Here is a 27,908-nt window from a genome sequence, read left to right as displayed (position 1 = left end):
CCTGTCTCGCTATAGCTGCCAGTGGCTGAGTTACAATAAGAACTATGGGAGACAATGGAGGCGCCTGCCGCCGGGCTCCAGCTCTGAAGGGGCACCTCCTCCATTATCCACAACATATTCACCCCACTTAGGGCTGTAACTATGTACCCGGAGTGTACCATCACGGCTGCCCAATACATGGCACCCCTTCCCGGCACCTGAGAAGCCACCATACACTAGTGGGGAGCTCCATGTCAGACCATCAGCTGCTGGCTGCGTCTATCTATAGCCTGTCTGCATGCAAATTGCTACATTAGTGTCAGCATCTGTGACGAGGGGAGGCGCCAAATTATAACTTGCCTCCGCTTGTCTAGGATGAACTTACGCCACTGTCTGGCACCACTACTCTGTATAGCAAAGCAGCGCTGAATGGATGCGCGCACATGCGAAAGGTGTTCATTCAGTGCCTGGAGAGGCTGGGGGCAGCCCAGCAGCTGCTGAAGTGCTGGGCTTGTCCCCCAGCTTAATGAAAACATGGACATGATACGTTTTCACGCCCCCAAAACAGCAGCAACCAGGGAGCGTGATCTTGCAGACTTTTGACCACGCCCCTATTCCAGCACTTGCAAAGAGTCAGGGTCTGGGAACGTAAAAAGTTGGGAGGTACAGTGAGGAATTACAGTAGACTTATTTTTTATCTACCCCTTTCAATCCTACATAAATGACTAAAGGGGGTATTTACAAAGCAAAAAAAAGCACAGGTGTTTTGTGCTGTTATGGCTGCTTTTGAGTGGTCTAGTTTTATTTGTTGTGCATCATCTTGCGTGGCAAGATGGCACCCTCTGCAAGGTAACAGCTTTTTGCGCTAAATAAATGGGTCTCAGCCTTTTTTAGTACATGGAACCAGAGTCATTAAGACCCCATGGGGCCCTAGGCAATATACCAGTCTGAGACCCCCCTCCTCTGTTACAATTAGATTACAATTTACTTAACCATACACATTCCCATCAAATGGCTCCAAGTCCTGTCTACTGATTTCTGCTCTCATCCTCAATGAATAACGTCAGGCTAACCAACAGGGATTAGCAGAGCATGTGTTGGTCTTCTCCAATCAGGTCTCAGCATGCACTCCTTTAACCCTTAGTGCTCAGACTCATGTGATTAAGGGAGTTAGGGATTGGAATCACCCACAGAGGGTGAGAAAGAGTTTCAAACTAAAATAGAAAAAGAGGTTTCATAATAGGATAGCACTGGCACTGCCATCCTAGGGCCCTATGTATCAAGCAGTGAAAAACATGGAGAAGTGGACCAGTGGAGAAGTTTCTACCAGTCAGCTTCTACCTATTCATTTATAGACTGTACTTGATAAATGCTACTTCAAAGCTGATTGGTTGCTATGGGCAACTTCTCCACTGGTCCACTTCTCCACACTTTTCACTGCTTGATACATAAACCCCCTAGTATGAAACCCCCAATGTGCCGCTGCACTGCTATATAGTCACGGCCAGCAGTAGTGGGCAGAGAGTAGAAGTTTTACAGATGGGGCAAGTGCACTGATTGCCCCCTCACACACACTCATCACTGCCCCTGGAGCCGCCCCACTGTGCATCACAGTGCTGCGAATAGTAGTTTTTTTAGGTTTTATTTGGGAAATCTTTCCAAGGGTTGCCCATGCCCTCTCCTAGTACCTAAGCCCACCAAAGCTCTTGACAACCCTGCTCTTGGTGGAACTTTGGTATTCCATGGAACACAGTCTCAGAAACACTGCTCTAGAGAGTATCAGATTGTCTCCTGATAATTGAGATTTTGTGTCATCAAAATAGGACAAAATGACACAGGTTCTCAATCTGCGTGATGTCAAAAATGTTTTGACATTATTCATAGTAGACTCATAGGATGTCAACCTAATGTAGTAAAATTACACATATCTAAAACCATTAAAGGGTCTATACAAAATAAGTAATATGCCAGTTTATGTAGCAAAATATTGTGTGAAATCTCTGTGTACAACCTCACGCATGGCGCCTATAGAGACTTTGTGATTCTGGCCATCTGCGTCTGGAGAGCTGGGGCGAACGGCTGAATGGGCATTGTAGTCCAAATACAGTAAAGATATGTTTGCACATTGCCAACAAATGTTTAGAATGTATGTTCTATGTATCATTACCCCAGCCCTATATATTTCAGAACTAATGTAAGTGCTACACATATTTTATATTCATTGTTTAACAAAATGTAAATAATCCATAAGGCATTGTACCATCTTGCACATAAGAAATATTATAGTCTTTCATATATGATTTATAATTGTGAATGAGTTATTACAGATAGTCCTCAGGAGTTGCCACATTCTATTCACAGTGACTCCACAGAGGGTACATGCAAAAGCTATTTATGACTCTCCAAATAAGCAGTTCCCGACTTCCGCTCCCTTTCCAGTGAGAAGGCATTGGTATCCATCTGAAATAGACGGTGTTCCCCATATATAAATAGAACTGTCATGGGTTTGAAACCAGGAGATAGAGATATCAGTTACCAACTATGTAAATAATTGTTAAAGTATCTTAAAATAGGCAGTGCATTAGTCAACAAACATCTTATCCTTATTTTCCAAGTGCAAAACTTTCCGTCGCAGAAGTTTATATTTGTGTTTTTTATTTCCAGGGTATCCATAGAGAGAGATGGAACGATAGAGGCTCAATCTTTTTTTTTTTTTTTTTTTTACTATTAAGCTCTTCCATTAGTAGTCTATATATGGCAGTTATACACTAGGCAGACACACTGCAGTATCTACAGTGATATTGGCCAATTGGCCAGAGATTGCAGAGTATGGCCCTAAAATAACTGCACAACTGATCTGGTTATTGTCAGCCGAGTTGGTAAACGTGAAAGGGAAATTACTGGCATTTGCATGTGTGCCCGATTACCTTCTGATTACATTCACATGCCCAGGAAACCTGGAAGATGTCCGACTGCCACCACTATATTGGAAAAATACACCACACGCGCCCCTGCCACTTACCCCATTTCACATCCCCTCCTGACCTCCTCTTCCGCTTGTAATCTAGGTAACTGAGCCTAATTTAAGGATGGTCATAGAATATTGATTTATCAAAACTATTGATATTGATCAACATTTGTTTTCCTCACTGTACAGTGCGCACAATATATCTCATGAATCCATTTTGCCGGGATGATATCTTTCCAAACCCGCAATGCGCCAAGACTAGCATGTGCCAGGAAATCACAGCAACCATTACCCTAGATTTGCTGATTGACATCAGCAGCTGCTCATTATTGACTTGTGTGCAGTGAAACAATTGCTTAATATAATGCGTGGATGGGAAAATTAAACCCCAAAAATGTGTTCAGTAATGTGGTGCACATTGTGCTAAATGAGAAGAGCGGCTGTGGGATAGGTTGCATCTGAGCGTGCGTAGAATATTGTTAATGGAAAATATAAATATTATCTCCCTTTTTCGGTTTGCATGTGCCAATCCCTTATGGATTTGGGGTATTGTGACGGGACATACAATTGTCCATCCCCAGCCTAACCTAACACTGGTGCGCATAGCATACACAGATGTAATAGAGGTGGAGGGAAGTGACTGTAGTCAGACTTGTTAAGTGCTAGTCATTCTCTCTGCAAACTGATCACACTCCCTCCTGTAGCATGCACGCCCCCTCCTGTAGTGTGCACACTCTCTCCTGTAGCGTGCACACTCCCTCTAGCGTGCACACTCCCTCCTGTAGTGTGCACACTCCCTGTAGTATGCACACTCCCTCCTGTAGCATGCACACTCCCTCCTCTAGCATGAGCACACCACCCCCTCTAGCGTGCACACTCCCTCCTGTAGCATGCATGCTCCCTCCTCTAGCATGCTGTTTTGCAGGCCATTCTGACACTGGGAGGGACCAAATTTAGTACTGACCCAGTTGCTTGGCAAGCAGGAAGGAATGCCCTTTATGTGGCTGACATTATATAGCAGCAAAGAAAATCCTGTTGTCATCAGGGACGGTGCTAGGTTTCTCGGCACCCAGCGCTGTTCTGTGCTGCCCTCTGCCCCTTCCCTCCTCCTGAGCTTATACCAAAAACACCAGCAGGAGGGTGGGGTTAGTCCATAGCAGGCCAGGTTGCGGAGGCTGGTGGATTATGTACTGTGCAACCGCACCGGCCACATGACGGTCTTGGCACACTTGTGCGGCCGCATGCACTGAACATGCCTCGAACTGGCCCTGGTTGTCATCTCTTATGTTTGTCCTGCATTAATAACCCTTTCACTACCAAAAATGTGAAAAAACGCAATCCTGAAGAATTTGCTTCTAGATCTTGACAGTGTTAGGCTTAAAAATGTATACTAGTAACACAAACGCCCTTGTGAACTTATGTTTTAATGAGAATGTTGCTGGGTCAGCCGTGACCAATTCGGTGCCCTAGGCAAGATTTTAGCTGGTGCCCCCCTCCCTCAGAAGTAGATACTACCTCAAAGCAGCTTTACACCAACATCTTACTCTGGATGAGAGGGAACAATTTTAGTTGGAGCCCCTTAAATTGCAGCCAAGTCCACTTATCAATATAATATATTAATGATAATAACAAATTAACCACAACCCCAACTCCTTTCTCCTCTTCCTGGCCCTGCCTGCCTCCTTTTCCCGGCCTGGCTTTGTCCTCTTCCTGTCTGAGCCCCCCTCCTCCACCCCACCGCCCTTCTCTACCTGCCCCAGCTGTGTCCTCCCAGCTCCGCTTCCCCAAGCCCATCTCCCTGCACTCTGAACCTGTGCAGTGCCACATATTTGAAGGGTGATGACATATCATCACCGTTGTTTTCATGTGATCACAGCATCCCTGGCGGGCGCCTCCATCACCTGGGGCATGTGTTTCTCCTCAAACTTCACCCCTACAGCCTGCCCCAGGCCACCCTTTCTAGACAAGGACAGTTTAAGGTCTCTCGGCACCCTAGGCAAAACTTCTGCCTACTGCCCTCCCCTCCCCCTCATACCCACTGTCCAGCCCCTCAGAGGCTGGAAAGTGAGTATGTGAGTATGGGAGGGAGGGGGGTGGGGATCTGGGGGGTCTCAGGCAGCACTGACCATGGAGAAAGCTGATGCGGGGACCCCTAGGCAGGCTACTCAAGGTGTGCTCTCCTCCAGCTTCTGCCACCTCTGACTCTGCTCACCCCATTTCCTCCCAATCACCTATTCTCAAATCCCCATGTCCTGCAGTGGCATAATTACCAGGAATTTTTAAACTGAAGTTAAACAAAAAAGGGGACGTGTAAGAAAAGTGGTTCCTAATTGGTTCACTGTGACATCAGGTGATGCTTAATGTACACTGCCCGAACTACTTTATCTTGTGATTCTGTTGAAGTCCTGCTTATCAAATATTAAGGACCTATTAGGGGACCTCTTGACTTTACTTTACGTATGAGATGTGGCCTGTTCAAATTTTGCACCAGGACCCAGAGTCCTCTAGCTATGACACTGCCTTTAAGGAAATAATTTTAGCTTGTTGATTGGTATTTTTTTGACTATGTGTGTGTAACATATTAATTATGTATCAGATAGCAGCTGGTATAATGATTCTTGGAACAAGGCAAACTTGATAACACTAAGCTGTTTTTCTTCTTCAGGTCTTCAGAGCAGATGAAGATAATATGGGGGATGGCTGTTCTCAAAAGCTGGCATCTGCCAAATACCTACGGGTTTTGCTGCTAATTCTGATTCCATGTATTTGTGCTCTTATATTTTTATTGGTCATTCTGCTCACTTTTGTAGGTAAGTAATGTTTCTTATTATTTGCTAGTTACATTTATTAACACTTTTTAGGGTGAAAATATACTTTGTAGATTGCATTTAACTGTTTAAATTGGATGGATGTTATATCCCGGTGGGTTTTACATTAATTTATGTTGTTTTTAATTTTCCTGCTTAATAAAGGGGCTTGTTCATGACAGTAGATAGCGATAAATACACAGAGAGATCATGCCAGGAGTACTACGCCAATTTGAGCTGCGTGTATTCACTCTATGGATGAACAGAAAGGTGGCTGCATGCATATGTGAATATGCAGATTTGTATGATTCTCTATCTTGTACCTGGGTAGGTGGGTTGGGTCATGACAGGTGCGTTGAGTAGAAAAAGGGAGCGATTGCACAATTGCTAACACAGACCGACACATATGGGCCATAGAAAGCCATATTATTGGCCGCTGCAAATTAAGTTTGATGTTTATGTTGACTGTCCCTGGCACTAGCGAACTGCTTTTGATTGGCTGATTAATAATGATTGTTGCATTCTTAATGGCTCTCACATATAATATAGTTTTGTGTGTGTGTTTAAACAATTTTTTATTTTATTTTCCATATACAAGGTGAGGAGACATTTTAGATGTATTAGAGAATCTTTTGGAGTTTTATTTGAAGTGTTATTGATGCCTAATATTGAATATGTTTGTTGCAAATAAAAGAAATGTTTTAAAACATAGGAGCAATTGGGACTAGGGAGGCCAATCCCGGGATCGGCGGGATCCCGGGATTCTGGCCCAAAAACGCACTGATTTGAATCCCTGTGTTTTGGGGCACGGTTGCAGCTTACTCTGCATCAGCTCCAGTGAGTTCCAGGGACAGATTTTCCACAAGGCAACATAAGCAGCCTCCTAGGACCTGGAGGTCCCAATGGGCTTGTGGCCGGGCCCCACGAAATCTGGTCCTCCATCACAAGGCTGGCTTTCAATTGTAGCTGTAAATGTTTTACAGAGGCTAAGTAATGGGGCTCAGACCAGTATTAATATCACTAATACCGGCCCTGGATTCCATTAATTTGCCTCTGTAAAACGTTGTGCACAGCTTGATGTAATGACCCGCCCCGCAGATCGGCCATTCAGAACAGTTCTATCAAAGTCCCACTGTGTCTACACTGTAGGACTGCCCGCCCAGCTCCAACCAGCCCCACTGGGGGTCCCTGCACTCATCTGCCAATGCTATAATGCTACTGATGCTGTGTGCGGGGACCTGCACCAGGAGCCCCATCGGTAATCAGGATCATGTGAAGTGAATGCCTGGTGAGGGGATTACAGGCGGGACTGCTGTGTATCAGGAGTCAAGACTGCCTGTGAGTCATACTCTGTGTCACTACACTCTGTGCGGGGGTTTCGGTGTAAATCCCACAAAAATGGGAAGGGTACCATAACAGTGGTATATCTTAGTCCTATCTCCACTTGCCACTGGGTGGGTGTAACTGGGCATCATCTGGGTGCTTTCACATAGGATAGGTTTGCTAGTGGAATTGCAGGCACCGCTGATTGAAAATATTGCCTATCACTACTTTATGTTATATAGACCCCTATGTGTTTTATTTCTTTATGGATAAGTTTTCTTTGTAATTAATTTTTTTGGTTCTGTAGGGTGAGGGGGTTCTTTTTTAAGATTTTCTTTCAGCTCCAGTATGTATGAATGGATCGGGGTGGGGGCCCCAAACCAGTATCTTGCCTAGGGCCCAGTGAGGTCTTAATCCGGCTCTGGAGTGTTCATTCTGGCAATGAGCCTGATTCTGAGTCACAGGCAGAAGCGCCCATCTGCAGGTTTATGCAAATGCCGATACAAACTCCTTCCCTCGTACACATCCATGCGGCCCAATGTGCAAGGTCTGAGATTCCGACTGTCAGCGCCTGTGCACGCTGTAATACCAATTGGTGTGTCCGTAAACACCACCATCGGTCGCACCATCAAAACACTGTAAACGCAGCCACTTGCATCGACACGCCCACGACACCCCAATAACACACCCACTGAACGGACCATTTTTACATGCAATTCTATAACCCCTTACCTACAATTAAATTTGTCCATTAAGTGGAACTAAAATAGCTTTATAAAATATTCTGAAATTAACAGGTTGTATATAGAATAAATGTATAATGACCCTAGGAATTTAATTGTGATATTGACTACATCCCACAAATGCTGCTATTTATTGGAATGCTAAAGGTTTTCAGGGTGCAAATCAGACATATAAATCCTCACATACATGAATTATACATGCGATATGGCTGCACTTAATCCACATGCATGGTACATGCATGCATTATAAAAACAGTGAACAGACATATGTCATTCATATGAGAACACATATGTTAACACTATTGGAAATAGGAAAATAAAGTAGCATGCCTTAAAATTCTACCCATCATGAACTAAGTGTCATCTAGGAGATTTACAGTGTAATCTTAATAAATGCCTGTTTTCTTCTGAATATTTGCATGTATAATAAATGATTTTTAGTGGACATTTTCTCTGTATATTAGTATATGCAGGGGCTAATTGGGCCACCCTCCATGGCTTGCCACAGCCCCCAGCCTCAAAGTTCAGAACATGATGGGGTACATTAACTTAGCATAAGTAAACTGATACATTATTCCCTTTGAGAGATCGGCTGTTCCTGACTGATCAACCAACGGTCCATGACAGAGAGACCGACTGTCTGTCCGTGATCCGTCATAGACCGCTGAGAGATCGACTGTCCACAAGACTGACTGACTGTCTGACTGACTGGACTGGGAGACCACCCCCAAAGGTTCTTCATGCCATTTTTCACTCAGTGAATCCGACTACAGACGAGCCGCAGAAGAGAGCTGTCTATGACATGCTGGGGACCAGAAGGTGTTTGCCAGCTGTTTTTGCTGACCGAGAATTTCAGTGGGTGCTGCGATGAAGGTGGCTTGTTTGCTTTACCAGACTTGCAAGAGCACGCTGGCACCCACCGGCTGTTTACATTACCATAGGAGCTACCGGAGTGCTGACGGTTGCTACCAGAGACAATTAACTGGGGTGCTGCCTGTAAGGAGGAGGAAGGGGTTATTTTTATGTCAGTATTAATCAACTGAAATCGACTGTCTAAATCAATGGCACAATCTCTAATTTTCTAACATTCAATTTTGAAATCGATTTCAAAATTGAATGCGATGTGGGTCTGTTTTCAAGATTGTAAAAATGGTTGATTTAGAATTTGTACAAAATCACCAACAAAATCACCTACAAAATCACTTACAATATCAACAAACACTTCCTTATGTACACCTATTGGGCAAAACATACCACATACACTGTAAGCCACAGAAACTCATTATAAAAAGGCTGGCACACACCCAAGCAAAGTGAAAGGTTGTTTTGTGGAGACAGAGAAGGGAGGAGTGTTTACAGGTGATTTCATATAGGTGCTTAAAATTTGTGAGAGTTTTGTCCTGTCAATTTCTGTTGTTATTGTTATTTTGAAATCTGTCTTGTTTTTTGTCTTGAACCTTTTTTTATTTAGTCTTTGTCAGTGTTTATGTGTGTGTGCCTGGGGAGTGTGTGTGTTTAAGTTTTGTGTTAGTTTTTAAGTGTAGTTAGTGTATTTAGTTCTCTATTTGTTATGGAGGCTTCCAGGAATAAGGCAAGAGAGGATAGGGAGGTGGAGGAGGGGATCCAATTGGTGAGGATAGTGTGATGGAGGAGGCAGAAGGCCAGGGGGGAGCCTCAATCTGGCAAAACTAAACCTGGCTGTAATGTCAGGTTTAACTTTGAGGAGAATTGTGCATTGGTAAACTCCTTGTTGCCTATCTTTGAGCTGCTATTTGGTCGCTGGGCCCAACGCACATCTTCAAGAAGATAGTGGGCCATGTAGCAGGCAGCTGTTGATGCAGTGAATTCTACTGGGCATTTAAAAGGCGACAAGCGCCAGTGTGTGTATTGTTTTTCAGAAATTCGACTCCGCGTCAGATCCAAATTAGCACTGGAAGTGCGCTCTACACGCAGCACTGGAGAAGGGTCACCTGTGGAGGTGGATTATAATGAGGAACTGGTCAAGGGAATTAGGCTGCAGAAACTGGTGTCAGGCGTTAACTTGCATGCCACAGTGCACCACATGCTTGTGTCTCCTTTTATAGGCATCATAATTAATTTCCTACCAATAGAATGGTCTTTAGAAGCTACAAATCACCTATTTTTTAGTCTATTTATTTGGGGGGTTTTCATTCGATTTTAAGTTTATTTTTAATCCGACTACTAGTAAACAAGAGAATCGTGTAGAGGTCTATGTGAAATCATCAATGTTTGGTTGATGGTCGATTTTGGTCGTGATTCGGTTTTATAGTCGATTTTGCCTTTAGTAAAACCCTGATTTGCAAATCACACAGAAAATCACCAAAAATTCAAAATTGACCTTTAGTAAATATATACCTTGGTGTCCAACTTTTTTTTTGATGTCTCATTCTATCCAGGGATTTACTGTATGTGCAAATTTAGAATTGGTAGTATGGAAATGTAGGTGGATGGAATATTATTACAATGGAAACAGTTGGAGAAGTGACCGTATGGAATATCGCTCAGTACATGCCCACTTTGACCATTGCTTCTACACCATAACACCTATATCTCATTGCATGGTTCTCCAGTCCATTTTGTCACATTACAATAAGTTAGAGTCTTGCCTTAATGATGAGTGTGACATCATTGGGGCACGACCAGGTGCAAAAAGGTCAAATATGTGTTTTTGAGCAGGAAAAGATTATCAAATGCAACTTTTGTGTATTCTGTAGCCTGTAAAGAGTGATAACAAACACCTGCCCCTGTACTAAATACAGTAAAGCTCAGGAAATGTTTCAGTCTTCTTAATAATAAATCTAGCATTAAAAGAAAGTAGAAAAAACACAATTTTATGGGCACATCAACAGAATCTATCAAACTTTATATATGAATACTGAAAACTGGCAGCTTTAATATAAACAACAGAGCAACAATATACTGTACAGAGATGTAAAGTTAATGTAAAAGTAAAGTCATTGCATTTGTCGCTATGATCCATTAAGTGTGATGTTTAGTTGCCGGAAGACTTGTGCAAAACAGTTGCTTGGATGGAACACTCTAGTGCTTTTGAAATAGATACTGTACAGATAGCATTATTAGATGTGGCCAGAAGCCGAGGCTGTGAATATAGAATGCAGTACAGGAATATTTCAGTGGAGTCAAAATGGGAAAACATGCCTGAGTCATAATCTGGCCATGGCTTTAAAGCAGAGTTGCCATTCTTACACACAACCAGGTTTAGGTCATAAATCAAATTAACAGAGGATCCACATCCATACTGAACCACAATCTATCCACTTTATCCTTGTGTAATATTTGACATTACCTAATATTCTGACCATCATCTAAAGAACAAGTAAATGCACTTTTGAATTTTTGGTCAAGACAGAGCTATGTGACTGTCTAGCCTGGCTGCTAGGGTTTCAGCCTGGCTGCTAAGGTTCTTGGCCTAAATTGAATCTACAGTTAGTCCACCGTTTTTTGTTTTGTTATCTTAATTTTTTACGTTGCGCTTTACTAGGAATATGTTTTTTATTTTAACCATTTTTTTGTATAGCATGTATTAAAATACACATGATCTACCACTAGTTGTGTTTACTAAACACAAATCATAATGTGCCAAACCCTAGTGATCATGTCACCAGGATTTCCTGTCTGCCTAGTTTTTTATTCCCAGCGGTTTTATAATTGCCACATATTGCTGCATGCCATCTGCAATTTTCCCCTTCTAAATGGACGATTTATATTCCATCAGTTTGGAGGATTAAAATGGAAAACTTAGTGAAGTACTGTACAGTGATTACAATCCTAAAAGTACATGAAGTCTACTGCTGCTATTTTAAGTGGGGTTCAGAGCATATGTTTGGCCCCCCTAACTTTTGGATGCCTGAGCCAATTCTAAGTAGCATTTTCCCCTGTCTGGTACTCCTGCATGGAGGGCACAAGAGTTACAAATAAAAACCAAAAAAGAAATGCGTGCCCTCTTAATAAATAAAAGAGATATTTGTGTCCTCCTTATTTTAAAAAGTAACGCAGGTCAGTAGTCAGTCCACCAGGAAATTGCTGCTCCTGGTACTAGTGCCCGGGGACTTACATGCCCACATTATAAACAAATGTAACTGCATGCCCACATTATATATAAAACAAATATATTAGACCCCTTTTTTTAAGCACTGTATATTCCCCCCCTTTTTTTGCAAATTAATATCTCTACCTTAATGATTAATAATAATTGCACCATTTTAATATTATTATGGAATAATCCGCCTATATTTTCTGTAGTGTAGCGGGAACTACTTACCTTTCTTGATACTTTTCATCTGAACATATGAAAGACCACTCCAGATTAGCTGCCCTTCTATAAAGAAGAGCTTGGCAAATCTTAACTCATTTGTGTCAGGAAGCTTAACTGAGCAGTCTAGTCTATTGGTTCTGAGTTTACTTAGTCTTTACCCACTGGACTTTGTTGAATCAAGGAAAGAAGATCAGGAAGGTTAATTACTGCCCACGTGTGTGGGGGTGGGTATGGAATAAATAAAACAATTTATACTGGGCAAATATTGAGAATTAAAAAAGGCACAGATATTAATTATTAATGATTAGGAGGTAATATAATTATTAGAGATGTGTGGTGACCCCCGTGTTTTTGTTTTATTTTTAGTTTTTTATTGTTTTGGAATAGTTTTTTTTTTTTATTAAAATGTATAAAAATAGCTAAGATCATGTAATTTTTGTAGTCCAAAACCCGAATCCAAATTCTGAACCATGGGATCTTCTCAGGAGATTAGAACCACAACACACCTCTAATAATTATCTTATTTATAAAGGGGGTATATATATATTGTTTAAAATAATAAAGGTATCAGATATCTTCTTGAAATTAATTAAGGGGTCATGCATTTTATTTTGCTTAATAAAGGGTTCACACATTTATTTTATTTATAATGGGGAGGGGACACACATATTACTTTTATTTATGATGTGGATACACATATCACTTTCATTTAGTTAGATGGTATACATTTCATTTTTTTAATCCTTGTACAGTACCAGCTAGAAGTGTCAGGAACGCTACTTATTATTGACTGAGGCATGCCTATGTGTGGGAACCCGAAAATAATTGTATTTATTTTTTTTTAAGAAAAAATTAGGATGGTCATGGCCATGTCCTCTTTGCTGCAATTATTCTTGTGTTTTGCATTGATTATTTAGTTGACTGAAAATCACCCAAAATCACACGATTTTACCATTTCATATCATAGAGATTCGGGTCCAGGAGAAATCTGAATTATTATTTACCTATAAGTCTGTTACTTCCTTTCCCACTAAGGGGTCTATTCGCTATGGTAATTATTGATGTCCTGGCGGAACCCGATAATTAACAGTCCTACTCGCTGTAGCGCCGGAGCAATTCATAATTTCTCCGGCATGGAGACAGCTGATCCAAAAGTCATAGGGAAGGGGTGGTTGTGTGGGAGCAAATGTCATGTAAATATGACGAATGCTTCCGCAGTCAAGCTCCGCAAATATTGTATTTTTGAAGCTGATTGAATTTAGGCCCCCATACTAGTGTATGGGGACAGCGGGCCACATCGGAAGAGAAAGGTAAGCAGGAGATATCTGTGATATCTCCTGTAATACCTTTTTTATGATTGGCCCCAAAACCTATAAAAACTTAACAAATTAAGTGATAATGAATAGACCCCTAAATCTAAGCTACAGCCAATAAAGAATATTCAAATAAATTTAACCACAGCTACTGATTTGTGTATTCAAGCATTTCACACAACCACAATTCAGTGCCACAAGTAAAACAGTGTATTAAAACATTATGAACCACACCTACAATTGTATATGAGTAAAACATAGGTGTTTATAAAACATACAATTATATTGCAAAATGAAAATAAAATATGGTAAAATAATGATAATGACAACTGTGTTGGTATTTCTAGGTGTGAAAAAGAAGTCTTTATTACATAACATTTGTGTGGTAATTAAAAGTATAATATAAGAATTTGAACCACGTGCACTATTGAGTGAACAAAGACTTTTGCTCTATAATTAGCATCACTGCCCTGTTCACAATGAATGTAGATATTGTTTGCTACATATGCATTTGTGGGGATGAGGACAGAATTACATTGTATTATTTAATTTGCCATAAATTAAATGTAAATTTAATATATAAATTAATTTACAACACCCTGAGGGATATTTCTCCTTTCATATAACCAAGAAGTATAACTCCTTATTGTTTGTTCCTCAGTGTTTCTACAGGGATTTAGTTTATCCAAATCATCAGGTCACATAATGAAATGATTGAGTGAGTCAAAATGATATATGACTTTAAAGTTTAAACTATGATATAGCGATTCATTAGGAAAGGTTATCCAATTATACCTACAAAGGTGGTCACTGAGTTATGCCTAGTAAGGCATACTGTATAAGATCTGCACAGATTCTGTGTAAAATGACAAGTCTCTATATGATTTGGTCAGTCTATTATACTCACATACAGTGGTGGTGGTGGTGGTGGGGAGCTGGTCAAGGTCAGCACTCACCATTTACCATTCCTATTATGACTATTTACACATTATCCAACGATGCTCAAGACTCTTCACACTTGTAAATAAACTTACAATACAGGGACCTTGCTCCAATGTATAATACAGAGCACATTGGAGCCTATTGGATGGTATACAATATGGTGTTGATTGCTTGGTAGCTAGCTTACATTACAAAGCCTATTGCCTGGCAGTTAATGTATAAAGCAGAAACTCTTCCTTGGTGATGAGAGTACTATAAAGGCCATTTCTGGGTGGCCCAATTTGCAAAGAGTGCATTCTCTGGTATCTACCAGTATATTCTCCAGAGGCCCAGTATAGATTACTTACCATTCCATGGAGACCCAGTATAGAACACTTACCATTCCATGGAGGCCCAGTATAGAGTACTTACCATTCCATTGACACCAAGTATACAGTACCTACCATTCCATGGAGGCCCAGCATAGAGTACTTACCATTTCATGGAAGCCCAGTGTACAATACTTACCATTCCATAGAGGCCCAGTATAGATTGCTTACCATTCCATGGAGACCCAGTATATAACACTTACCATTCCATGGAGGCCCAGTATATAGAACTTACCCTTTCATGGAGGCTCAGTATACAGTACTTACCATTTCATTGATGCCTAGTGTACAATACTTACCATTCCATAGAGGCCCAGTATAGAGTACTTACCATTCCATTGAGGCCCAGTATACAGTACCTACCATTCCATGGAGGCCCAGCATACAGTACTTACCATTTCATGGAAGCCCAGTGTACAATACTTACCATTCCATAGAGGCTCAGTATAGAGTACTTGCCATTCCATGGAGGCCCAGCATAGAGTACTTACCATTCCATGGAGGCCCAGTATACAGTACTTACCCTGCCAAGGAGGCCCAGTATAAGTGCTTACCATTCCATGGAGGCTCAGTATACAGTACTTACCATCTCAATTGGCCCACTATACAGTACTTACCCTACCGTGGAGGCTCAGTATAAGTACTTTTCATTCCATAGAGGCCCAGTATACAGTACTTACCATCCCTTGGAGGCCAAGTATACAGTAGTTACCCTTCCAAGGAGGCTCAGTATAAGTACTTGCCATTCCATTGAGGCCCAGTATCCCACATTGGTCCAGTGTAGAACTAAGCCCATTCTGTGGTGACCCAGTACACAACAGAGCCTATTACCTGCTGGTTCAATAGACAACAGAGCCTATCCTGCAACATTCCGTGGTAGATCCAGGTTTGTTCTTCAGGATCATAGCCCTTCCAGTCAATTATAATAATATACGTATAGGTTATGTTGTTTATTGTTATTCACCTTGTTACAGAACGTCACATCACTGTACAAGAACTGCACACATTAGTTTGCGGACCCAGTTTCCTAACATAGTTTGATTTGAATTTGGCAGATCATGTGAGTTATGTCCACATACAGTACTTTGCCTCTCTTCTACCTGTTTTTCATTTGTATAGTCATATAAATATGTTCAAATTGTCTAAATTGCAACTGTTAGGATGACATGCTTTTTTTTCAACGTAAATTTTTTTATTGAATTTAAAGAGAAAATAAAATGGGGCAGGGTACAGAAAAGAAAATGGTAAGGGAGGAGGAATTAAAAAGAAAAATATTCAAGGAAGGTACACATAATCAAAATGTAAATACAGATACACCAATAATAGTAAATGAACCATAGCACTATCAATTTGAAAAATGCATAAAGATATAAAAATTCAAATGTTAAACATTAAACGATACAGTGCTTTGCTGAGCAGACAAAAAAAAATACAACAATGGAATCGACATACAATCAGAGAGAACATTGCAATTAAGCCCTGATTTTCGCTTCCCAATATTCGTTCCATCCAAACCATCTAATAAAGGGGTTAGAAACTGAAGAGGAGTTTTAAACTCCCGCTGTCTCAAACTCATAATGAGATTGTACATCTTTCTCAATAGCATCCATACCGGGAATATAGGGAGAAGGCCAGTGTCGCGTTATCGTTAGTTTAGTGGCAAGGAGGATGTGGCCCATAATGTAACAATCATTATTGGACAAGCCACCATGGTATAAATAGAATATTGCTATTAATGGATGAGGTGGAATAGTGACATTCAGTACTTTGGATATTAAAGCAAATACCGATGACCATAAAGCAGTGATATGTGGGCATGACCAAAAAATGTGCACTAAGGAACCTACATTACCGCAATTGCGCCAACATAAATTAGATTGAGAGGGCCAAAGGGTGTGCATTAATACTGGTGTGAAATATAGTCGGTGAAGTTATTTATAAAATTGCTCTGAATGGGTAATGCACTTGGAGAGGCTAAAACAGGTTCGAAAGATTAAATGCCAATCTTCTTCAGATATTGTACATGAGAGGTCTGCCTCCCATTTCAGTAAGGATTTAATTTTGATAAATTTGTGGAGATTAGTCATATATGAATACCACCACCACATAATAGCCCCTCTACTTTCTGTCTTTAGTAACTGATCATTGAGATATTTGTGTAGTTTCTGCACTATATGTGGAGAAGAGGTAATACTACTTAGCCAATGTTTCAGCTGTAAGTACTTATAGAAGTCCCTGGAAGGGAGTGAAAATAGTGATTGAATCTGGGAATATGATAATAAGCAATCACAGGCAATTACTTCAGCCAAGGTAAAGATTCCTCGAGCTCTCCAAGTGTCAAAGGATAAATTCGGGATCAATGTGGCTAAATCTTCAAGGGAAAAGTTAGTAGAGAGAATGTTCGATGCCATTGTGGTCAGTTCTAACCAGGCTTTGCGGCAGCTAGAGACAGAAACTGATCTCTCTAATGCCTTTATTGTAATTGATGAGGGTAGCCAAAGACAATCTGTGAGAGGAAATGGGGAAACTATACTGCGCTCCTAGAGGACCCACCATTTTGGGTTCTCCTGAGTAAACCATGCATTTATTTGGGAGATTAATGAAGTGAGTTGATAACATCATAAATCAGGATAAGCCAAACCACCCTCCGATTTCAGAAAAGACATAGGGCCTTATTCAGACCCGGTCACAAGCACTGAGCGCTCGCAACCGGGTCGATGTTTGCCCACTGGGCATGCGCACGTCGGAGCCGGCTCCGACGTGCGCATGTGCGAGACCCGGCTAGCAACGGGCGCTCCGTCGCTACAGGTCTCGCACCAAAGGGGACGAGCTGCCGATGGTGATTGACAGCTCGGCCCATTTGGGAGGTGGGCAGGGGGGGTGGCCAGCCAAACGGAGGCGTTCCTGACGGAATAATTGCCGTTTGGGGGCGGCCCCGCTGACAGCAATGATGTCAGTGGCGAGCTTCTTGCTCAATCAGAGCAGGAAGCTCCCTGGGGCTTGCGCTTGCCGAGACCCGACGGTCGCGATGGTCTTGACCATCGTGACCATCACCCTGTTCGGTTGCTAAGCTGTGGGTGGTAACCCACAGCTTAGCTAGCGACCAGGAGGCCGCACTAAAAAAAAAGAAGCGGCTGCCCTCATTCAGAGAGAACTATCGCTTCTTGCGACCGCCTCTGAATGAGGGCCATAGTCTTCCTTGTCAATCTTGGTTTCTTAACCTTCCATACTTATTTGATGAAAAGTGCGTGAAACCTATTGAGGATGGTTTTGGGGACCAATAAAGGGATAGTCCGAAACAGATATAATATCTATGGTAGAATCACCATTTTAATGACCGATATGCGACCCAACCAGGAGACATTTTGCATCATCCAATCAGTCATCAATAAAGCGATACTACGCAACAGAGGTAAATAATTTGCCGAAATTAAACTGTTAGTAGTATTGGTTAAATGGATCCCTAGATACTTGATGCTGTTCTCTTGCCAGGAGTAAGGATATTCTGATTTTAGGGATTGTAACATAGCTGGAGAGAAATGAATAGGTAAGGCTTCAGTTTTAGAATAGTTTAGTTTGTAATAGGATACTCTAGAGTAGTTCTCTAATACTGAGTGTAAGTGTGGTAGAGACGAGTCAAGAGAACATCATCCGCAAATAAACTGATCTTATTATTATTACCAGTTATTATTACCAGTTATTTATATAGCACACACATATTCCACAGCGCTTTACAGAGAATATTTGGCCATTCACATCAGTCCCTGCCCCAGACCAGGCAAGGATGAAATGGTTTACTGTGTTTCTGAATTGTTGCCAAGCCTGGTGATCACCCTGTGCTCACATTTTACACTGTAATTGAATTACGCTATAATTCCATTACGTTAGTAAGGACAGGTTTTCATTTGACTCCACAGGTTCCTGGCTGAGTAGGTGAGTTATTTTAATATACGATTTTCTACATTTGTTTTTTCCAATTTACATTGGAGAAAATATCAGACGCTGCTCCCTACCACATGCAGATACAGCATTTTCTTGTAGTGCCAACCTCTACTGAGATATCTCTTTGATCTATCAGCCTTAATCTATGCCTCCAGTCGCGTCAAACTAAGGGTCTGATTCAGAGCCGGACGCTATTTGCGGTCGTTCGTTCAGAAAAAAGGGGTGGCTATTCAAATGAACCATTCGCTCTTTGCGGTCTGTTCACGCCTCTATGTCTGAACTTGCGGTTGTAATTTTGAAAAATACGCCCCCTGGCCGCTCGCACCATACGTCATGTCCGCTATTTATTAGATTAAACGTGTACATCGAACAGCGTATGAACTGCTCGATATTCTTGTGGTTGGTTTTTCCTACCGCTATCTTGCGAGCAGTTCTGACTATAAATCAACCAAGTGACGTGGTCAATGACGCTGCTGTTTTAATTATGCACACCCTTAAAACGCCCGTTTTGACCTTTAAGCACGCCTGCGTTCTGAATTCCACTCCCCGTTTTCAAGCACCTTCCCCTGTTACCACACACATACGCCTCATCCTGTCACTCAAAATAGCAGGCATTCGCTATTTAGCGAACAAACGATTTTCGGCCGCACTGACAGGTTCGCGCATGCATATTACAAACCGTACGCATGCGCAGATGTGATAGAGCCAAAAGCACTCCTGGGCTTGCGGCAGCGAGACAGTACCGCAGGGTCTCGTCGCAAGCCCGATGGTCGCGATGGTCTTGACCATCGCGACCATCTTTTTGGCCGCTCGCATAAGCTGTGGGTGGTCACCCACAGCTATGCAAGCAGCCAGTAGGCCGCTCCAATAATAGGTAGGAGGGCCCTGATTCAGAGCGAGCGCTCTTGTCAGAGCGTCTGGCTCTGAATCAGGCCCAGAATCCAGTTACACTTAAATCAGCCACATTATCTCACTTCTAGTTGTCACTGTTTCTGCTTTTTTTTTGGTGTACAATGTTTATGTCACCTGGTACCATTTTACATTTCAGTTCATATGAGAGTTTTCTAAATTAACCGGCTGCTCAGTGACCTTGGCTTACTGTGTGCACAGGCAAACGGTTGCGAATAATAACAAAAATAATAATAATATTAATAATAATCATAATAATTGTAACCATTCTCTTATTAGTCCCCAATTATCTTTTAAAGACATTTCACACTGTTTTTCTTAAATATATTTGGAAGGGCAAGAAACCCAGGTTAGCTAGCAGAACGATGTCCCTCCCCAAAAGATAGGGTGGACTGGCACTCCCGGACCTACACAACTATCAACTAGCTAGTTTATTATCTCAGATCAGCGCGTGGTTTCCTACTGACAATCCTAAATTGTGGGTCCTTCTGGAACGAGGAATGGTGTCCTCATTTCCTCTGACTGATACTCTATGGTTACCACCTAATACTAATTTACAACATATAGTGCGTCCATCAACAATCCATGCTTCCCACAAAGCTTGGCTAGAATTTGTCTCCCTATCTGAGGACGTTTCTCTCCCTTCCACAGATTTCTCTCTGGAGAGATTGATGCACCTTATACCAAATGTAAAGTTTGATGTTTGGATAGCCAAGGGAGTTCATTCCCTGAATGAGGTTACGTCGACAGGTATTTTGTTATCTTTCACCCATATCCAAAGGCAATACTCACTTCCTCATAGAGACTTTTATAAATTTCTCCAACTACGACACTGGCTGTTTAGTAGTACATATTCCCCCCATGTTGTGTCAACTTTACCTTGTTTTATCCAGGACAAATTTCATAAAGCAGATTGCAAAGGGAGCATTTCCTGGTGGTATTCCCTTTTAATCCAATCCATGAAGCCTCTAAAATTCTCTTCTTTAGTGAAGTGGGATGCCGATATATCCTGTTCCCTTTTGGAAGATGAATGGAACTCTGTTTTTCTGTTATGCTTTACCCTGTCCAAATGTATCTCCCATATAGAACAATTTTACAAACTTCTCCACCGCTTATACTTAACACCCAGTTTTGCTGCATACAATATGGCCATCCACATCTAACCTATGCTGGCGTAACTGTGGCCATGTTGGCTCCTTTCTTCATATTTTTTGGTCCTGTCCAGCATTGTCCGGGCTTTGGTCCTCAATTTTTAAATTGATCTCCACAGTTCTTAATACTAACATGACTCCGCACCCTCTTTTGGCTTTATTTCATGTATATCGAGGTAATCTCTCTAATAATGACCGTTATGTTATAGGACATCATAACAACTAAACTCTTCATAGCACAACATTGGCGTACAGTTTATATTCCTAATATAGATTCAGTAGAATCCAATGTTCAGGCCCTTTATGAATTTGAAGTTGCGGGATCTTCGCATTCTTCCTCAGCCTCAAATCCCTTTATTCGATGGTTTGGGTGGAGTGAATCAACAAAATCGGCCGATACACGGAGAGGACTTCGCCACCTCAGGACCACATGCCTGGTTTTAGCATGTGATTTTGTGGTTAGACCCTTTATTTTTTACGGTTTCACTGTTCTAAAACATAATATCCTCTTATATTATTATTCTGACACATATGTCGTTTGACAAGCCTGTTCGTATTTGATTCACTACGCTGCCGGTTTTATTATATACAAAAAATTTTTTTGTAGTGCTCTAAAATGTATGTTTTGTTTTTGAATTGTGTACCCTTCTGTATTCCTTCCCCCCATGTTTTTTATTCTAATGTATTATTATTTTCTTTTTTTTCCAATTTCCAAATTTTCTTTATTTTATTTTATATATTTTTATTAATTTGATGTATGTTAATTGTAAAACCTTAATAAAATGTAATATTGAAAAAAAATAATCATAATAATTGTACAATTGAATCCTGTGCAATCACACAGTGATATTTATTTTAGTGTGAGCTGTTTAGACAAGCCAGTATATTCTTACAATATAAACTGCACTTCCTATTATAGCTATATCAGTTAAAATTTTACCCATTTATAAACATGTATCATTATAAAAGGTAATGATATAAAATAAGAGAATTGCTGTTTTAAATGATATTCTAGTAATATACACCATGCTACTCCAGTAATTTAGACAGACAATTTTGCTGGCACACTTGAGGCCTGATTCAGAGCTGGACGCTATTTGCGGACGCTCGTTCAGAAAAAGGGGCTGGCTATTTAAATTGAGCGCTCGCTCTTTGCGGTCTGTTGACGCCTCTATGTCTGAGTGAGTGAACGAAACAAGCGCTCGCTATTTTGTTAAGACTCCCCTTGGCCGCTCGCATCATACGTCATCTCCGCTATTTATTAGATTAATCGAGTACATCGAAAGGCGTATGAACTGCTCGCTATTCTTGTGGTAGCATTTTCCTACCGCAATCATGCGAGCAGTTCAGGCTAAAAGACAACCAAGTGACGTGGTCGATGACGCTGCTTTGTTAATTATGCACACCCTTAAAACACCCGTTTTGACCGTTTGGCACGCCTGCGTTCGGATCTCCCCCCCCCCGTTTTCAAGCACCTTCCCCTGTTACCACCCACAAACGCCTCATTCTGTAACTCAAATTAGCAGGCATTCCCTATTTTGCGAACACACGATTTCCGACCGCACTGACTGGTTGGCGCATGCGCAGTACGACCCATACGCATGCGCAGATGTGCGAACATCGCTCGGAGCGAACGAGCGGCCGCTTATGAGCGGCTCTGAATCAGGCCCTTGGTACAAACTAAATGTATATTAACTATGCTATATTTGAACAACACTTACTGCAATTTTTATTTGTGTTTTTAAAAAGCATTTATAATACAGTGTTCTGTCCCTTTTGTTATAAAGCATGATTCAATAGTTTTAACCAAACCTATTGTTGCAGTAAAATTGTAGTAATTTATAAAATAAATATTTTTTTTCTAGGCAGTGGAAATAAACTATATTCCAATAATTTGTACCATCATTATTTAAGTAAAAGGCAGGCAATTTTTTCAGCTCAATTAGTATAAAATATATGTTCATAATTTGAACCACATGTAACAAAATATATATGTGAGGCAAAACCAGCAATTTTCAAGATTGATGATTTTCTTGCATAAAAAAAGTAATCCTAAGTACTTTTTATACTATATGCAAACCAATTTTAAAATAAGGAAAAAAGTGGCAAAATTAATGAAAAAGTGCACAGCACGGCATTGCACCATGTGGCGCAAAAGGACATATCTGTATACATTATTCTACTTTTATAATGTTATGACTATGGGATAGTCTTTCTTGTATTATAATTAGCTTAGTTTTGTTTGCTTAACTACGATCTCTTAGTGGCATGGATCAACCCAATCAGCTCTACTGACTTTATCAGTCATGAAAAAGTTTTTTACAATTCCTAATAAAACTTTTCATATAATCTGCTCATATGTAAATGAGATATTTGAACAAGTTTCCACTAAATTTGATCACAGTGATTATTTAATCTCTCCACCATTCTAATACATCTTTCTTCTCACTCAAGGGGAGATGTATCAAACCTCTGAGAGAAATAAAGTAGATAAGCTGCCTGTAGCAACCAGTTTCCAGCTATCATTTATCAGGCACAGTCTAAGAAAATGATAAAACTGATTGGTTGCTATGGGCAACTTCACCACTTTACCTCTCTCAAATGTTTGATACACCTCCCCACCCCCTGCCAAGTTTGTTGTCAAGAAATGGTAGCCTATCATTTCATATCTGCACATAGATGTGTTAGTAATGGAATGACAGTTATGGTTTCACAGTTGTGCTCTTATATGCTCTTTCCTAATTTGGTATTATAATTCAGTTCTCCTGCAAGCAAACATTGTTTTGTCACAGCTGTTGCTTGTTGCCCTAACGTAGAAGATTGCTCTTATCTGGGAAAGATTGACTTTGACATGATTATTTCTCATGGAACAGGGATCACCAGCAGGGACCTATTAAGAGAGGAGGGGGCCTGTGTACATTCCCTGTCTGGGGACCCCTCCTCTCTCCCCGGCGGCCGGCTCGGACTGACCACAGCAGTAGACTCTGGGCACTAGTCTGTGCCCAGAGTCTTCTAAGCATGCGCAGGTCACCGGGTAAATGGCGCGGCATCACCTTCAGGTCACGCATGCGCACAAGAGCCCTGACGTCTGTCGGAAGGAGCCTGACAGGGGCAGAGGGATCTGAAAGCATCCCTCTTCGCAACTCAGGACTCCTTCCCATAGGGAAGGAAGAGGGTGAGCGGCGTGTGCAGTCAAGCTTACCAAATATTGTATTTTCAGAGCTTGATGAAATCTGTCCCCATTCTGCAAGAGGAAGGTATAGTAAGCAGGAGATATCTGTGATATCTCCTTCTTTACCTTCTTGATGAATGTCCCAAATACTTAATTCTACAATTGCAGGTGAAAATGCTTTTGTTGAAATTAAGTGATGATGAATAGACCCCCAATTCACTAGCAATGGCCCTGAGTACCACACTCCGTAGAGATGGTCTAAGCTTGGGGGGTTTACAATGGGTGGAGGCTGATATTTCTTATTTGGGAATTTGTCTTCCCAAGAATGTCCATGATTTGTATACAATACTGTAAATGTCAAAATATCTTATATACAGCTCTTAAAGAATTGGATGATTGGCAACATTTGCAGTATTCTTATTTGGCCAGAGCCAATCTTCTTAAATGAATTACTCTACCCTTGCTGTACTGTACCCCTTGCAGATCTTACCTGTACTTCTTGCTAAAACACACGTTAAACGAATTGATGCAGCCTTTCGACAATTTATTTGAAAGAAAAATAAACTTCGACTCAGTTTCCAGATGCTGCAGCGCAATAGATTGGAAGGGGGAATTAGTTTCCCAGATATGGCCTATACCTTTTTCAGACACATTACGAATTGGATCTCACATTCCAATTTATATACTAATTATTTGATTGAGAAATCTTTTCTTCCCATTATGGATTTAGTGTGCTTTTTACATTTAAATAAGTTTGATATATCTGCGGATGTGTTAGCATGATCAGCCTGGCACACTATGTGTAACAAATGGCACTTACAGTAAATACCTCATATTGCTTATTTCTCCCTCTGTTGGGTAATGTCAGCTTTCAACATGGTTTGGCCTCCTCTTCTTTTACGTTCTGGGCTTCCAATGGGAATCGGTTTGTAATGCCGGCGGCTGTTTAACCGCCGGATCAAATACCGACAGCGGCAGCCCGACGGCAGCAGATAAGTACCCTAACCCTCTGCAGCAGGTAAGTATCCTAACCCTCTCCCTACCCTAACCCTCCCTTAGTGGTGCCTAACCCTAACCTCCTCCCTAGTGTCTAACCCTAACCTACCCCCGACTGCAGCAGGTAAGTACCCTAACCCTCTCCCTACCCTAACCCTCCCTTAGTGTTGCCTAACCCTAACCTCCTCCCTAGTGTCTAACCCTAACCTACCCCCGACTGCAGCAGGTAAGTACCCTAACCCTCTCCCTACCCTAACCCTCCCTTAGTGGTGCCTAACCCTAACCTCCCCCTAGTGTCTAACCCTAACCTACCCCCGTTAGTGCCTAAACCTAACCCCCCCCTCCAAGCACCCTACACCTCCCGAGGGGGGAGAGCCTAACCCTAACCCCCCAGTGGTGCCTAACCCACCATTTTCCTACCCTAACCCTCCCTGGGGTTGCCAAATCCTAAGTCCTCCAGGGGGGTCCCTAAACCTAACCCCCCCCTTTCCCCACGGCTAAACTCTAAAACACTCGGCTTACCTTCGTTCGGAAAGCCTTGTGTCGGAATTTTGTAGTGGGGCTAATGATATGCATCGGGATTTCGACGCCTATCTTTAGTCCCATGTCGGGATGTCAGTGTCGGGATATCGGAGACCGGGATAGCGCCCGCCAGTATCTTGACTACATTCCCTTCCAATGGTCTCAGTACAGTTCGTCAGCTTACAGATTTGTCATCACAACGCCCCTTATCTTTTTCTCACGCTCAGACTCTTTTCCCTTATTTTACATTTACATAATTTACCTTTCTTGCAGGTGCATTATTATACCTCTAAGGTGATTTATTTCCTTTCCCCTATGGAATGGTCGAATCAGCTAGATATGGCCCTCCAATCCTCTACTGGATCTAGGGGTGCCATCGTTTTGTTTTATAAACTACTCCAGAGGAGCGTTTCTAGTGAGGAGGGGCCCTTCTGCAGTTTCCATCATGGGCCCCCTCCTCTCTGTTCTGCAGCCGGCAGTGCACTGAGTGGATGCGCAAATGACAGGAAAATGGCCGCCGCAGCCATTTTCCAGACGTTTTTACAGCGCCGGACCCCCGAGCCGAGACTCCGGTGATGTAAGTATATTATGGGTGCAGGGTGTGCGGTACGGGGCCCCCCTGGACCCAGGGGCCCATGTTCCCTGCACGCCCTGCACCCATTATAAATACGCCCCTGCACTTCGGACACTATATTATAGTGGTCATTAAGAAACTGGAATAACACGTTGGCTGAAGCACTTTCCTGACCTTAGTGAATCAAAAATTCTAAACGCTCTTATATATTCCATTAGAGTATTATCTGCTCCAACTTATCAGGAAATGTTTTATACATTTTTATATAGAGGATATTTTTCTCTCTTTTGTAGTCATTTACTTACTTTCCTCTTTATCCGCTTGCCCAAAATGTACAACACCAGATGCTTCCCTCTATCATTGTTTTTGGGATTGTATCTCTATAAACGTATTTTGGCTTCAAGTTGGGAAGTTTGCTTTATCAGAACTGGTGATTTTTTTACCATTGACCCCAGAATGGGCCATTTTTGACATTTTCTCAATTTTTGGCATTATTACAATTTCTATAGGTTGTAGTTAATTACTTTTAATTCTCTCAGCCATGGCGAGGAAGTACATATTACAGCAATGGATACAGTCATCCCCTCCCTCTATACATATATTTAAGGAAAAGCTTTTTCAGGTGTTCAGGGAGGCTTAGGTTTAGGCTAGGGGAAGAGAGGGTTAGAGTTAGGCACCACCAGGGGGAGGTCAGGTTTATGCACCCCCCGGGAGGGTTAAGTTTAGGGTGCGGGGAGGGAGGGGTTAGGGTTAGGCACCACGGGGGGGACTTAGGGTTAGGCACCACACCCCGAGTCTTAGGATTAGGCAAGGATGAGTTAGAATTATGGGGGGGAGAGGGAAGGGTTAAAAATACTTACCAGCCGGCATCGGGATTTTGATGTCTCGGGCTTCCAGGGTTGGGATTTGAACCTTAAAAGCTCGTTTATACAATCTATTGTATTTATTATAGTGAAAATTCAAATAAAAACATTTAAAAAAAAAAATCTGGTGATTAGGAAGTCCACTTGTTGTGTTTCCATATGATCCATCCAACTGTCAGGGTTCAGCCTAGGATCGGCTATCCCTCACCTCCGTGCCAGCTTCCCCTGACTTCCTTGTGGTCAGATGCCTGGTGCATTGAGGGGTGAGATGCCGAGTATTCTGCCTTAGGTGCTTTTGCGTACTTCCATGGTTGGCTGTGTGTTTTGGGGATTGGAGTTTCCATCATGGGCGCCGGCATGACAGTTCCTCTCATGTGACAGTCCTCCTAACCAATGGTAGCATGATCTCAGTCAGCTGACACTGTGCTCCAATTATCTGCTACCCCTGGGTATAAATCCTCCCCCAGAACTCCAGGAAGTTGCCTGATCAACAATTGTCTCTCCTATGTGCTAGCAGAGTCTTGTTCCAGGTTTCCTTGGTTTCCATGTTTAAATCTCCAGTATCTTCCTGTGAGCAGTAGTGCGACCAACATCTCTGCCTGTGTTAATTAATCTCCAGTATTTTCTGTGAGCAGCAGTGCAACTATACATCCCTGCTTGTGTACTAAATCTCCAGTATTTCCTGTCAGCAGCAGTGCAACTATACATCCCAGCCCGTGTACTAAGGCCCTCATTCAGAGCTTTTCGTTAGCATCAGTACGCTCATTGCGTTCCGATGTTGTTAAACCACGCATGCGCCGGTGTTACACTGCGCATGTGCGTACGGCAGATTGCGAGCTTTTTTTGTCTCGTTCGTAAAATAGCGAACAGGAAGTGACATGTCAAATGTGATTGACAGAACAGGCCGTTTTTGGGCGTTGTCGTGGGTGGAGATGGAAAAACGCAGGCGTGGCGTTTTTGGGGCGTACATAAATTTTCAGATGCGTACGTCAAATGTGTTCGTACCAAGTCATACGTCACTGTCTGATCCTCTTTCCGT

At 41.9% G+C, this 27,908-nt stretch overlaps 1 protein-coding gene across 2 annotated transcripts in view; it reads left to right on the top strand.

Moving 5' to 3' along the window:
- CORIN (corin, serine peptidase) overlaps nucleotides 1-27,908 on the top strand; it is a 387,855-nt gene that overhangs the window by 57,835 nt on the left and 302,112 nt on the right. For both annotated transcript variants that reach the window (XM_088475236.1, XM_088475237.1), the window contains exon 2: nucleotides 5,613-5,757. In XM_088475236.1, coding sequence (XP_088331362.1) covers nucleotides 5,613-5,757 — 145 coding nt within the window. The remainder of the gene's footprint in view (nucleotides 1-5,612; nucleotides 5,758-27,908) is intronic.

This window comes from Taudactylus pleione, unplaced genomic scaffold (assembly GCF_031769625.1).
Source record: "Taudactylus pleione unplaced genomic scaffold, aTauple2 ptg000169l, whole genome shotgun sequence".
NCBI lineage: Eukaryota > Metazoa > Chordata > Amphibia > Anura > Myobatrachidae > Taudactylus > Taudactylus pleione.
The sequence above is the reverse complement of the archived record's forward strand: the minus strand, read 5'-3'. Positions and strand labels throughout refer to the sequence as shown.